Below are 12,606 nucleotides of genomic sequence, written 5' to 3' on the forward strand. Positions count from 1 at the left end.
CATCAATATCCTTAGTTTACACAAATCAATGATTGAAATGTTAAGCCACTTCATTTAAAATGCCAATAGCCTACAAATTACCTGAGGCCTGGTTCCATCTGTATTATAAATAACTAAGATGAATTTTCTTTTGCATTCACAAAGCCTATTACCTCAGACAATAAAACTCAGTACTTATGAATACCTTCAGCCCTAACAGGCCCTATTAGATATAACTTTACTCTTTGATCATGCTAAAAAGCATTAGAAAGAAATTATTTTCCCTGTCATTAGTTCTATCCCTGGCATTCAATAAACAAAGTTTAGTTCCATAAGAATATGCTTCCCTGATTAATAATCGTAAAGCTCAGCACTCAAAATACTTACGTAAAAGGGTCTGAATATCAACAACACGGTTTGCGTTTACAAAACTCATTTTAGATACTGGTCATTAAGTTTCTGACCCCAAATTAATTGAAGTTTGTGGACTCACTTGGATTACTTATTTCAAGCAATATTTGCAGCATAAAGTTCAAATTAAAAAATAATTTGAAGAGTCACCTGGAGTTCATTAGATTTTATGACTAGTAATCATTTAAAATGTTTCCCTAAATTGAGATCAAGTTTACACTTATTAATTTTCTTTTGCTCCACATTTAATTAGCAATTCAGAAGATTACTATTTTTAAAGATTTTAGCTGCAGGTCAAGCTTCACTGATTTTATTGACTTCAGAGCTACCCAGAAATTGTCTTTATAAAGAAATTGTCTTTATAAAGGATTTAAAGGCTTAAGTGGGTGTCTGATTTGCAAAAAGAATTAGGAGATTCTCTCAACATTTTATTTTTTTAGTTTCTGAAATACAAATCAAAACACATTTTTGTTACACATCATGATAACAAGCTTGACATTCTTTTCAATACAGGATGACTTAATATAGGTACTTTAAAACTTCCTTTATAAAAACAATAAACTTGGGCTTCCCTGGTGGCACAGTGGTTGAGTCTGCCTGCCGATGCAGGGGACACGGGTTCGTGCCCCGGTCCGGGAAGATCCCACATGCTGCGGAGCAGCTGGGCCCGTGTGCCATGGCTGCTGAGCCTGTGCGTCCGGAGCCTGTGCTCCGCAACGGGAGAGGCCACAACAGTGAGAGGCCCGTGTAAAACAATACACTTTATTTTGGAGGAAAATAGCTCATCATTAAAAACATACATTGGGGTACACAGGCTATTATTTTTCATTATTTTAGTGTTTATGAATGCCAAACTTGGATAGCATGCCTGCCCTCTGAACTGAAAACTTCATCCTCACAATATATAAGTATTCCTCCTATAACAAAAACAAATTAAACCATACTGTTGGAAAAAACAGAAATATTTGGCATAGGCCTCTGAGTGGGCTTGAAAAACGAGTTACGATGTGTTTCAACTGTATGGAAGAACATTCTAGAATTCACCTAGAAACATTTGGCAAAACAATTGGCCTGGTGCTATTGGGGTTGTTCTGCCTCAGAGGGGGATAGAGGGTGCATGGCAGGGTGCTGAAGACTCACAACAGCCACAGAATCACTGACTCAAAGTTAACCAAGATTCAATACAGAATAATATACAACAATAGAACAATCTCAATTATTATTATTGTTATTCAATGCCTGGAAAGCAAGTTGTAAGCTAAGAAAAAAATACCTCAGCAGGAACAATAGTCAACATGTTTATAACACTTGGAAGATGAAACAACTTCATAATTCATAGATGACATCTTGTGCACAAGTACATTAGTTTCTAGGACAGTAGGGGACAACCACAAAACATACAAAGTAAGAGTAAATCCAAGCTGCTTAACTTTCCACCATTCTCTTGAGTATTAAACCCAGACCACCTTTGGCCACTTGCAGGGGTGTCTTTTCTTCTTTATTCTCAATGTAAATACTTGCTCCTTGGGACACCAGCAGTTTTGCTACTTCCACTCTCTCCTCATCACAGGCTAAGTGTCTGAAATCAAGGACCACAAAGATGGATTAATCATTTGCAATTCTATGTAATGGTTAGGATTTCCTGACAGGTAGTCTAAACTGCATACTATTAGGTAGTGTAATATCGGAAAGTTACTTAATCTGGAAAGGAAAATCGATTTTCATGGGGAAGACTGTTTATAAGTTAAAATTCATTGGAATAGTCTTATAATACCAGATCATAAATCACAATTCTGGTCCTACTACAACAGAAGTGATCTAAATGCCGGCCTAAGGAATAACGTCCTTATTTTATGAAGATTAGTGGTTTACACCAAACACATGCAATAATTCCAGGCTAGAACTTAGAAAAACCTCCACACACAACCTGCTAACAGCAATTTGTGTGGTTTAAATTTTGGAAAAGCAGTTTAAAAAATTTTATATTATCTGATTGTTACAGACACCTTGTAAGTTAGCAAGGTACTATTATCACCATTTTACAGTTGAAATTGTGACAGAGGTTAGTCTTTGCCTATGATGACATGGCTGAGCAGTAAGTGAGGGGGAAACCTTGTCAGGCACTTAACGGTTTACCAGGTAGGGTATTAGACACTAACATGTTATTTTATTTAACCTTCACAACAATCTAGTGAGGAAGGAATTATTATCCTCACATTACAGATAAGGAAATTAGACTCAGGAAAGTTAAGTAACTTCTCTGAGTTACTTAATACAAGTATTTAATATAGTTGTTTAAGTGGCTGAGTTTGGATTGGGTAAACAGCATGTAGCTATTCCTTAATCGTAGGCTCTGCTCAGGACCCGATACTGCCTGACTCCGAAATTTCCTCCAGGCCACCCTGCCTTTCTTATTTGGAGAAAAGGGATAGAATATGCATGTTTTTCTAGACAGAGTCGCTCAGAACTACAGAAAAAAATTGTAAAACTAAGAGTTAAGAAAACAGTACTTTAAAAAAATTGAATCCTACTTTGGACTAAAAAGAAGACTCACAGAATTTCTGGTTCAAAAAAGTCACCATTCGATAAGGAAGAATAGTGGCCAAGTACTGTAGAAAAAATATCAAGGTAGAGGACAGCTTCAGGTCAAGCGTAAATCAATTCCAGATGGATTTGAGTTAAATGAAAAACAATAACCAAACCAAATCAATGCAATGTTTTAAAAAAAATACAATAAAATACAGGTGAATAGTTAAATAATTTCAGGGTGAGGAAGCACTTTCTAGTTATGAGGGAAGATTAACAGGTTTGACTGTATAGAGTTGAAATCTTCGGTTATTTCAAAAAAATCATAAACAAAATGAAAAGACAAACTGGGAAAAATATTTTCAACATGGCAGAAGGTTAATATCTGTACTATGTCAAGTCAAGGGTACATAAAAAAATCAGTAAAAATAAATTAATTCTCCAAAAGGAAACAGAGAAAGGGACACAAAATGTTATAATTTAGAGAAGGAATATAATTAGTCATAGCCATTAAAAAATGTTTAGCTTCATTGATAATAAAAAATGTAAATTACAACTCTGAAATACCATTTTTCCTATAAGACAAGGATATTTTTGGTGTTGGTGAGGGGGTAATAGGCACTCTCACACTGCTATTGGGAGGGTACAATGATACAACTCCTCTGGAAGCAATCTCGGAATATACAGCAATTGTCTTAAACTATGTGTATCTGTTGACCCAGCAATTCTACTTCTAACTTCTATACTAAGATAATAATCAGCAGTATGGCCAATGATTTTTGTATAAAGTTGGTCAATGTAGCATTATTTATAATAATGGAAAACTCAAAAAAGCTTAAATATACAGTAATAGAGGAATCATTAAATTATGCCATATCCATAAAATGGAGTTGTGGATAGCCATTCAAAAACATTTTAGAAATATTTATTCACATTGGAAAATGCTCACAATATACTATGAGGTGAAAAGAACAAGATATAAAACTATATACACAGTATCATCCCAATTTTACAATAAAAAAAGCATATGTAAAGTATGTACATTTGCATATAAAATACAGGGAGGAAATACATTAAAATGTTATCAGTGGTTATTTCTGGGTGGCAAAATGATAGGCATTTTGAATTTTTATCTTTATACTTTTGTGTACTTTCAAATTTTTTTGCCATAAACATGTATTACATTTATAAGCAGACTGAAAAAAGAAATGATGTGTAAGAATTAGTGCAAGAGGGCTGATGTCAGGTAGAATACAAATGACTGCTACTTGTCACTTACAGAGGAGTGTTACCCTCAGTGTCTTGGATGTTTGTAGAAGCTTTGTAGTACAGAAGAATATGAATCATCTTCAAGTTACCCTTGGCTGCTGCCCGGTGCATTGCTGTAGCCTCATAATGGTCCTTAGCATCTGGATTAGCCCCGCCTTCCAGTAACATGACAGCAATCTGGGAAGATGGAGAAGAAAACAATGCAGGGATCTATTTGTGTTTGCGTACAGGTTTAGAACTCAAAAGAAGTAGCCTAGGAATGGAACCCTACCTCATGCCTGTTTTTGGAAGCTGCATAATGTAGGGGAGTACAGCCATTTTGATTGACAGCATTCACTTGAGCACCTTTTCCCAGAAGAGCTTTTACAATCTCATCCCGGCCAGCGGAAGCAGCAATATGAAGAGGAGACCAACCTGCCTGTAAAAGAGGTGGGCAGAACAAAAACCAGGGAGAAAAGGCACAGGGATTAATGCTAACATTTAGGCAGGGTTTACAGAGCTGTGTGTAAATGGTTTAAAAAAATAATATTCTTTCTCTTTCCCTCATTAAGCACTGCAGGATATTTAGAAACCAGATATATAAAAGAAAAGAAAAGCACCCATAATCCCACAACATGGAAATAATACATAAGTCTAATTCTAATGTGTTTTAAGATTGGGATCAAGGATACCCCAATAGGATATCAAGTTCCGTGAGGTGCATTTTCCACAATGTCCACTTATCACTACGTTGTGAAAATTTTTCTATGTCATTCTTTGGAATCATAACTTTATTGGTTGCATATTATTATCATTATCATTATTTTTTTTTTTTGGCCACGCCGGGCGGCTTGCGGGATCTTAGTTCCCTGACCAGGGATTGAACGTGTGCCCTCGGCAGCAAAAGCGCAGAGTCCCAACCAGTGGACCGCCAGGGAATCCCCTGGTTGCATATTATTTTATTAGGTGTATATATATATGCTGTATTCAACTGTTCCTCCATTAAACTGTTTTTACTTTTTTGCCATTATCAATATTATTTCATTGAGCATCCTCGAAAAGGAATCTGCCTACAAAAACATTTCCATCCTTATTCTTCACAAGTCTTATCCTAATATAACCAATACCATTACACCAAATCTTTATATAACAAAAAAAGATATCTAGGCCCTCATTATTCAGGCAATATTCACCAAAAACAATTTCCAACATAATAAAAAGGATTTGTAGTCTCTTAGGGATCATCATAATAAGACTTGATCTGCATGTTTACCTTAAATTACAGGCTATGGGTGGCAAAATGAACATTCTGAAATAATGCAACCACCAGTCCTGTATTTGGTCACTGGGGCCATGCTGTAACTTCCTAGTCATAAAGGTTAAAATTTGTTTGTGAGCTTAATACTCGGGCTTTAGTAAACACCAGTCTGGAGTCTAAAGATAACTGGGAATTTATCAACTCTGCCTAGTACTCACATCATCTTTATCATTCACTGGCACTCCAAGTTGCAGCAAGAATTCAACAATTTCTGTATGTCCGGCTGAGCATGCCCAATGCAAGGCAGTTCTGCTGTCCTACACGGGAAGCAGAGAAGCAATAAGACCAACATTCTTGAAGAAAAACAGAAGCACTAAGGCAAGAAAGCAGAAAAAAAATTAATATTGGAGCCAGCAAACCTACGGTTTGGGAACAAGAAATGGAGAGCACTGGATCCTCAGGTAGGTAACCTTAAACCATATTACTTACATAAGAGAGACCAAGGTTTTAGTAACATGAGGAGAATACATTGATGAAAGTAGGTAATTCTGGGCAGACTAGAGCCATGAAAGCAATAGAGCAAAAAACTGATTTCAGTGCTTCGGCAGAAAAACAGCTTTGGCTATTTCCATTATGTACATACTTTTATGTCAGGCACTGTGCTAAGAGTTTTACGTGCAACATCTCCTATAATCCCCATGATCCTATACAGTGGATATTATCCCCATTTTACAGACTCCTCAGGGTGAGTATCTTGTTAAGGTTGCACAGCTAGTAAATCGTGAAGTTGGGACACAAACCCATCAGCTCTTAATTTTCTAGATTCTCTAGGAAGAACAAATGTATCTTGTGGGAAAGAAATATTCATGAAACTAGTTGAGATTATAACCATTTAAAAAACATACCAGGGCTTCCCTGGTGGTGCAGTGGTTGAGAGTCCGCCTGCTGATGCAGGGGACACGGGTTCGTGCCCTGGTTAGGGAAGATCCCACATGCCGCGGAGCGGCTGGGCCCGTGAGCCATGGCCGCTGAGCCTGCGCATCCGGAGCCTGTGCTCCGCAACGGGAAACATACCACACACAGAATTAGAGAGCAACATTACTTTAAAAAAATAATAAGCTAGGAGTTAGGCATGTTTCTCAAAGGGAATCTCTCTCTCTTTTATTTTTTTTGCAGTGACTGCTATATTTCTTAGCCCTATGTAAAAGAAAATGGTATTTTAAACTTTATTACAAAAATTTCAAACTCATATAAAAATACAGGGAACATAATATAATCCATATGCCTATCATCTACATCTTATAACTATTTTTCCATACTTGCCTCATCTGTTTTTCTCCTTGATGAGATTTTTAAAAACAAATCTTAAATATTATGACCTTTCATACCTAAATATCTGAGTATCTAAAAAATACTTTACTACATAGCTATTACACTGATTAAAATTAACACTAACTCCTTTATAACATCAAATACCCAGATTTCCCCAGCTGTCCCCCAAATGCCTTTTTGCAGTTGGCTTGTTTCAATCAGGATCCATACAAGCTCCATAAGTTGCAAATGTTTGTTATGTTTCTTAAGTCTTTTGATCTTGAATAGTTTCTCCCTTTTTCATGCCATTGACTTGATGAAGAATGGTTAGAAGTATTATTAAATCTTAATATTGTTAAATTAAATCTAAAGTATTAAATATCACCAGAGCAAAATGAAGGTAAACTAGACAAAGGCATTTTCAGGTTGAGCAATAAAGAGAAGTTCCAGAAAAAAAGTCTCTGAACTTCTAATTCTCTTCCCAAACACACAAAATGGAGATTTGTAATTATGTGACACTGTCTTGCTAGTGCTGAGCACGGTGCCTGTCAAATAGGAGGCAATCTATAAATGTATGTTGGCTTACTGAGGGCACCGTGAATCTTTCTAGAAACTCAGGGTGAAAGCATGAGGGTCTTTTGAGGAGGGCAGAAAGAAACACTTCCCAAGGTCCACTCACTTTTGTTCTGCCTTTGCCTAGAATGCCCCTTCATCCCCCTGGGAAATCCCACTCATCCTTCAAGATACAGCCAATCTTCCCTCCTTTGCAAAGCCTCTTCAGTTACGACAACATTCGGCTTTTCTAAGCGAGATTAAATCAGGTCCTTCCAAGATATGTTCTGAAAGCCCCACGTCAACTTCTCTCCCGAGTATTTACCACAATTTATAATCGGACATATGATTTGGGATTATTTTATTAACGTCTGATCCTTCCATTCGACAGTATCCTCAGCTCCCAGCTGAAGCGTTCAGTTGAATAGTCACTAATAAAAGCAAACAAACCCACTTCCAAAAACCAAAAACTTCCCTTCTCACGGATGTCTCAAAGATTGGGCATTTCTGAGAAACGCGCAAACGTTCTAGAAATATCCAAAATACAGCGACTAAGTACTGGGCCAAAAAACAACACTGGCGGTTTGTGGGGCTAGCTCCGGCCGCCCGGTCCCGAGTCCTGAGGTGACCCTAGGGTAAGGATGGGGCGGCGGGGGCGGGGATGTGGCCCTCCCGGAACCGGCCTCCCCATGGGTTGGGCTGGGCCGGGCAGCCACGTTGGTCTCCGCCGCTGCCGCCGCCGCCGCCAGCGGAGAGGCCCCAAGCGTTGCTTTACCTGGTCAGTCCTAGTGGCCAGGGATTTATCGGCCAGGATCCTCTCCTTCAACTCCTCCAGCTTCCCGCTGTAGGCCAGGTTGCAGACCATTAGGTTAGACACACACCCCTCCATTTCGCTTTCCCAGGATCTCGGTGAAGCCTGACCAAAGACCGCGTCACGTCGCCAGCTCCGACTGCCAATCAAAAGAGGCATTAGAGCTCCCCCAGTGACCAATCGCGCTCGTTCCTTTGCTTCTTTTCCCATCGCAGGGCGCCTCTGGGAGTTGCAGTTTGAGCGCAGTTCCGGGCGGGGAGGAGCCTTTGCCGCTGTCTCCGTCTCTGCCGTTAGCAGCGCGGAACTACGAGTCCCGGGGTCCCTTGCGGCCGCCGTAGTCAAGTGGCCGGTGGAATTGGCCCAGGATGACAGCTGGAGAATGGAGTCAGGTACGGGCAGCGGCTTCGTGTAGAACCGGGGTGGGTGGTCGCTGTTGGGGCATTGAGTCTGTGACGCGAAGTGGGTGCGGGGTCATGGCAAGAGAGTTATGGGAGCCAGAAAGTCCTGTCCCACGGGGGCCCTGACCTGCAGTGGTAAGCGGAAGGGAAAACGGTAGCAGCTGAGTACTACCTCCTGAGCTCGAACCAGTGCCTGTGGCCATCCTCCCCCGCCGCCAAAGGAATGGAAAGAACTAGGGGTTAATTATTCTTACGTTTCGACGGAGTGGCATTAGGGCAGAATTCTGCCACAACAGTGATAGCATATGACACCGTAGTAAGGTGATGTGCCAGGGTGATGCCAAAGGCAGGGTGTGATGCCATAGGACCCACTTGATATCTAAGAGATCTCGGGGAGTCCATGGCGTGGTGACATCACAACTTGATGAGGGTCATCTTGACACTGTGGCATGGTGTTGGCTCTTTAATATCACGATAATAACGGTGACATCGAAGTTTTGCTACAACTATTAAGCTAATAGTGTTTCTATTTATAGGATTCCTAAATAGTGCCATAGCAGAAGAGATGCAAGGCTTATCCTTTATAGGGCATATCCAGGCTGGCATCATACCAAAACCAGGTAACGATAAGAATACACTCAAGAAAGAAACTATGTTTATATTTACCCTGTTATGGTGTAGAACAGAGCTTGGCAACCTTTCCGTAAAGAGCCACATAGTAAATATTTTAGGCTTTGGGGGCCAAAAGGCAAAATCGAGGATAATTTGTAGGTACTTATATGACAAGGGAGAAAACAAATTTCAACAAATATTTATTGATGAAATTCAAGGTATAGTAATAATAATTGAGCATTTGTTTGTAATATGAGACTACTAATGAGAATAATGGAATTATTTTGGGGGGGATAACATTTTGTTTATTTGGGGCTAATAGTGTTCCCTATCATCAAAATCATTTCAAATGTTCATCTGTTAATACTGATCTGTAATGAGATTTTACCCATTTCATCTTTGTAAATGTCTTTTCACACAGATAGGTATGAATCCACAAACATATTCTTGTTATTTTTTATTTAAATACATTTTAAATTTCAGAATAGCTTTAGATTTATGGAAAAGTTGCAAAGATAATGCAGAATTCCTGTGTACCCCTCACCCAGTTTCCCCTACTCTTCCTTTCCTATTTTTAACAACTTTATTGGGATATAGTTTTCATATCATAAAATTCACTCATGTTAAGTATAGTTAAATATTTTTAGTAACTTTACTGAATGGTGCAACCATAATCATAATCAGTTTCAGAACATTTTCATTTCCCCCCAAAGATCCCTCATGCTCATTTATTTACAGTTAATCCTCGTTCCCACTCCCAGCCCCAGGTAACCACTGATCTACTTTGTCTCTATAAATTTGCCTATTCTGGGCATTTCATCTAAATTAAATCAAATAAGAAGTGGTCTTTTGTGCCTGGCTTCTTTCACTTAGCATAATATTCTTTGAGGTTCATCCATATTGTAGCATGTACCAGTACTTCATTAATTTTTATTGCCAAATAGTATTCCATTATGTGGCTATAAAACATTTTGTCTGTCTACTCGCTACACATGTAGGTTGTTTCCAGTTTTTGGCTATTATGAATAATGCTGCTAAGGACATTAGCGTGCGAGTCTTTGTGTGGACAGGTGTTTTCGTTTCTCTTTGGTAGGAACCTAAGGGTGGAATGACTGCATGATATGGCAAATTTATCTTTAACTTTGTAAGAAGCTATAAAACTGTTTTCCAAAGCGGCAGCACTGTTTTGCATTGCCATTAGTAATGTATGAGGGTTTCTGTTTCTCCACGTCCTTGCCAACATTTGTTATTGTCTTTTTGATATAGCCATTCTGAATGGATGTGAAATTATATCTTATTGTAGTTATAATTTGTACGTCCTTAGTGACTAATGATGATGAGCGCCTTTTCATTTACTTACTAACCATTCATACATCTTTTCCATTTTTAAATTGAGTTATTATCTTTATTGTCTTTTTATTATTGAGTTGTAAGAATTATTTATATATTCTGGATACAAGTCCCTGTAGATATGATATGTGGATATTTTCTCCCACTCTGTTGCTCATCTTTTCATTTTCTTAATGATGTCTTTTGAAGTGCAAAAGTTTTAAGTTTTGACAAGATCTAATTTATTGGGTTTTTTTTCTTTTATGGGTCATGCTTTTGGTGTTGTACACTTTTAAAAATTGTACAATTTAATGTTATTAGTATTTTAGAGTTGTGTTACCATCACCACACTCTTATTTGAAACATTTCCATTACCCCAGAAAGAAACCTCATGCCTGTTTTCACTCTCTCCCCATTTCCACTCCCAGGCCTAGGCAACCACTAATTTATTTTTTGTCTCTATGGATTTTCATTTTGGGGGATTTTATGTAAATAGAATCATACAGTATGTAATCTTTTGTGTCTGGCTTCTTTCACTTAGTATAAGGTTTTTGAAATTTATTATATCAATACTTCATTCATTTTAATGGCTGAGTAATATTCCATTGTTTGGCTATACCATATTTCACTTATCTGTTCATGAGTTCGTTGGTTTCTGCCTTTTGGTTATTATGAATAATGCCGTCATAAACGTTCACGTACACGTTTCTGTGCAGACATATGTTTTCATTTCTCTTAGCACGTATCTAGGAGGGGAATTGCTAGGCCATATGGTAGCTCTATGTTTAACTTTGTGAGGAACTGCCAGACTTTACCAAAGTGGCTGCACCATTTCCCTTCCCACCAGCAATGTAGGAGGGTTAGAATTTCTCCACATCTTTACCAACACTTGTTAATGTCTTTTTTATTATAGCCATTCTAATGAGTGCGAAGTGGTATCTCACTGTGATTTTGTTGTTTTGACCTGTGACAGCATGGGATGCATATAAAGCATGTTGACATTACTTATGATTCAAACAATGTTAGCCGTTGAAATGACTTTCCTGCAGTGTAAGTTTCACATATAAGTGCTGTTTTGTCTTGTAATTTTAAGTTGAATTAATTAAGAAACATTATCAAGTCTGGAGCAAAAGCTAATTTCCAGGGCCATTCGGTGTTTGGTAGTAGTGGTTGAAGGCAGTTCTTCCAACAGTTAAAAAATGTAAAAATCATTTCTACCTTCCTTACCATAAGAAAAACACATAGTGGATCTAATTTGGCCTGCCAGATGTAGTTTGCTGATGGCTGGTGTGTAAAAGTGTCCTGTATTTAGCAGGTGTTCAATAAATATTTATCCAGTTGATTACATAGGTACAGTAGACCTGTTGTGTGGTATTCACACAGGATTGGGTATAGTAACATTTCACCATAATAATACATCAAGAAATTGGATTTGATTGTCAGAAACAGCTGGAAAAACAACTCCAAGTGCCTCTCCTACTGAGTGACTTGTTTGGGTAATCTTCCTTTATAGACTGTGTGTTGTGCTTTTATTTTATTTGATATGACAGGATGGTTAACTTTCAATTCTGAGTCCCTTAAGGCCAAGGGTAAGGTATTCTTTGACTCTTTGAAAGCTTTCAAAGGTGTCTTCCCTTTTGTCACTGTCCTCAAGTATGGAGGAACAATGTGGTTACTGTTTATCAAGAAGAGTCAAAGTGGGGCCCTGTTAGGGACTGACTCCGTTGCTGTGCATACAATTGCATATTCCCTTTACTACTGGTCATATAGTCTAGGTCCTAGAACAAGCCAAGTTCACCTTCTGGCCTTTAGAAAAACTAATGTTTACTGATCACATGTGTCAGGTATTGGGCTTATCTCATTTAATCCTTCACAACAACCCTAGGAGGGAGGTACCATTATCCTCCAGTCTCCACCTTTTAAAAAATGAGAATACAGGCACAGAGAAGTGAAGTAGCATGCCTGAGGTCACACAATTTGGCAAAAGTTGGAGCTAAAATTAAAATCCACTGCTATTCTACCCCAAGGCCCTAGCACTTAACCACTGCAACATACTGCTCAATATTGCTGAAGATGAAATTATGTGTAAATGCAAACCTCAGGGGCTTCCCTGGTGGCGCAGTGGTTGGGAGTCCGCCTGCCGATGCAGGGGACACGGGTTCGTGCCCCGG

General features: G+C 38.6%; 2 protein-coding genes across 10 annotated transcripts in view; one reads left to right on the plus strand and one right to left on the minus strand.

Annotated features, from left to right (window-relative positions):
- Positions 1–810: 810 nt before the first annotated feature.
- PSMD10 (proteasome 26S subunit, non-ATPase 10) lies at positions 811–8,220 on the minus strand. Of its 3 annotated transcripts, none has more exons than XM_032620046.1 (5): positions 8,061–8,220; positions 5,641–5,739; positions 4,457–4,603; positions 4,275–4,362; positions 811–1,969 (listed from the first exon to the last, which is right to left on the minus strand). In XM_032620046.1, exons 1-5 carry the CDS (start codon positions 8,172–8,174, stop codon positions 1,962–1,964), a joined length of 456 nt encoding a protein of 151 aa, XP_032475937.1. In that variant the 5' UTR covers positions 8,175–8,220; the 3' UTR covers positions 811–1,961. The 3 variants fall into 3 exon arrangements, with proteins under 3 accessions (XP_032475937.1, XP_032475935.1, XP_032475936.1); XM_032620044.1 differs by having other exon boundaries at positions 4,196–4,362; XM_032620045.1 differs by lacking the exon at positions 5,641–5,739 and having other exon boundaries at positions 4,196–4,362.
- ATG4A (autophagy related 4A cysteine peptidase) overlaps positions 5,751–12,606 on the plus strand; it is a 66,628-nt gene continuing 59,772 nt past the window's right edge. For 4 of the 7 annotated variants that reach the window (XM_032620037.1, XM_032620041.1, XM_032620038.1 and 1 more), the window contains exons 1-3: positions 5,751–5,883; positions 8,312–8,485; positions 9,031–9,114. In XM_032620037.1, coding sequence (XP_032475928.1) covers positions 5,862–5,883; positions 8,312–8,485; positions 9,031–9,114 — 280 coding nt within the window. In that variant the 5' untranslated portion in view covers positions 5,751–5,861. The remainder of the gene's footprint in view (positions 5,884–8,311; positions 8,486–9,030; positions 9,115–12,606) is intronic. The other 3 variants (XM_032620042.1, XM_032620040.1, XM_032620039.1) reach the window with 1 other exon arrangement.

Source organism: Phocoena sinus, chromosome X, assembly GCF_008692025.1.
Source record: "Phocoena sinus isolate mPhoSin1 chromosome X, mPhoSin1.pri, whole genome shotgun sequence".
Classification (NCBI taxonomy): Eukaryota; Metazoa; Chordata; class Mammalia; order Artiodactyla; family Phocoenidae; genus Phocoena; species Phocoena sinus.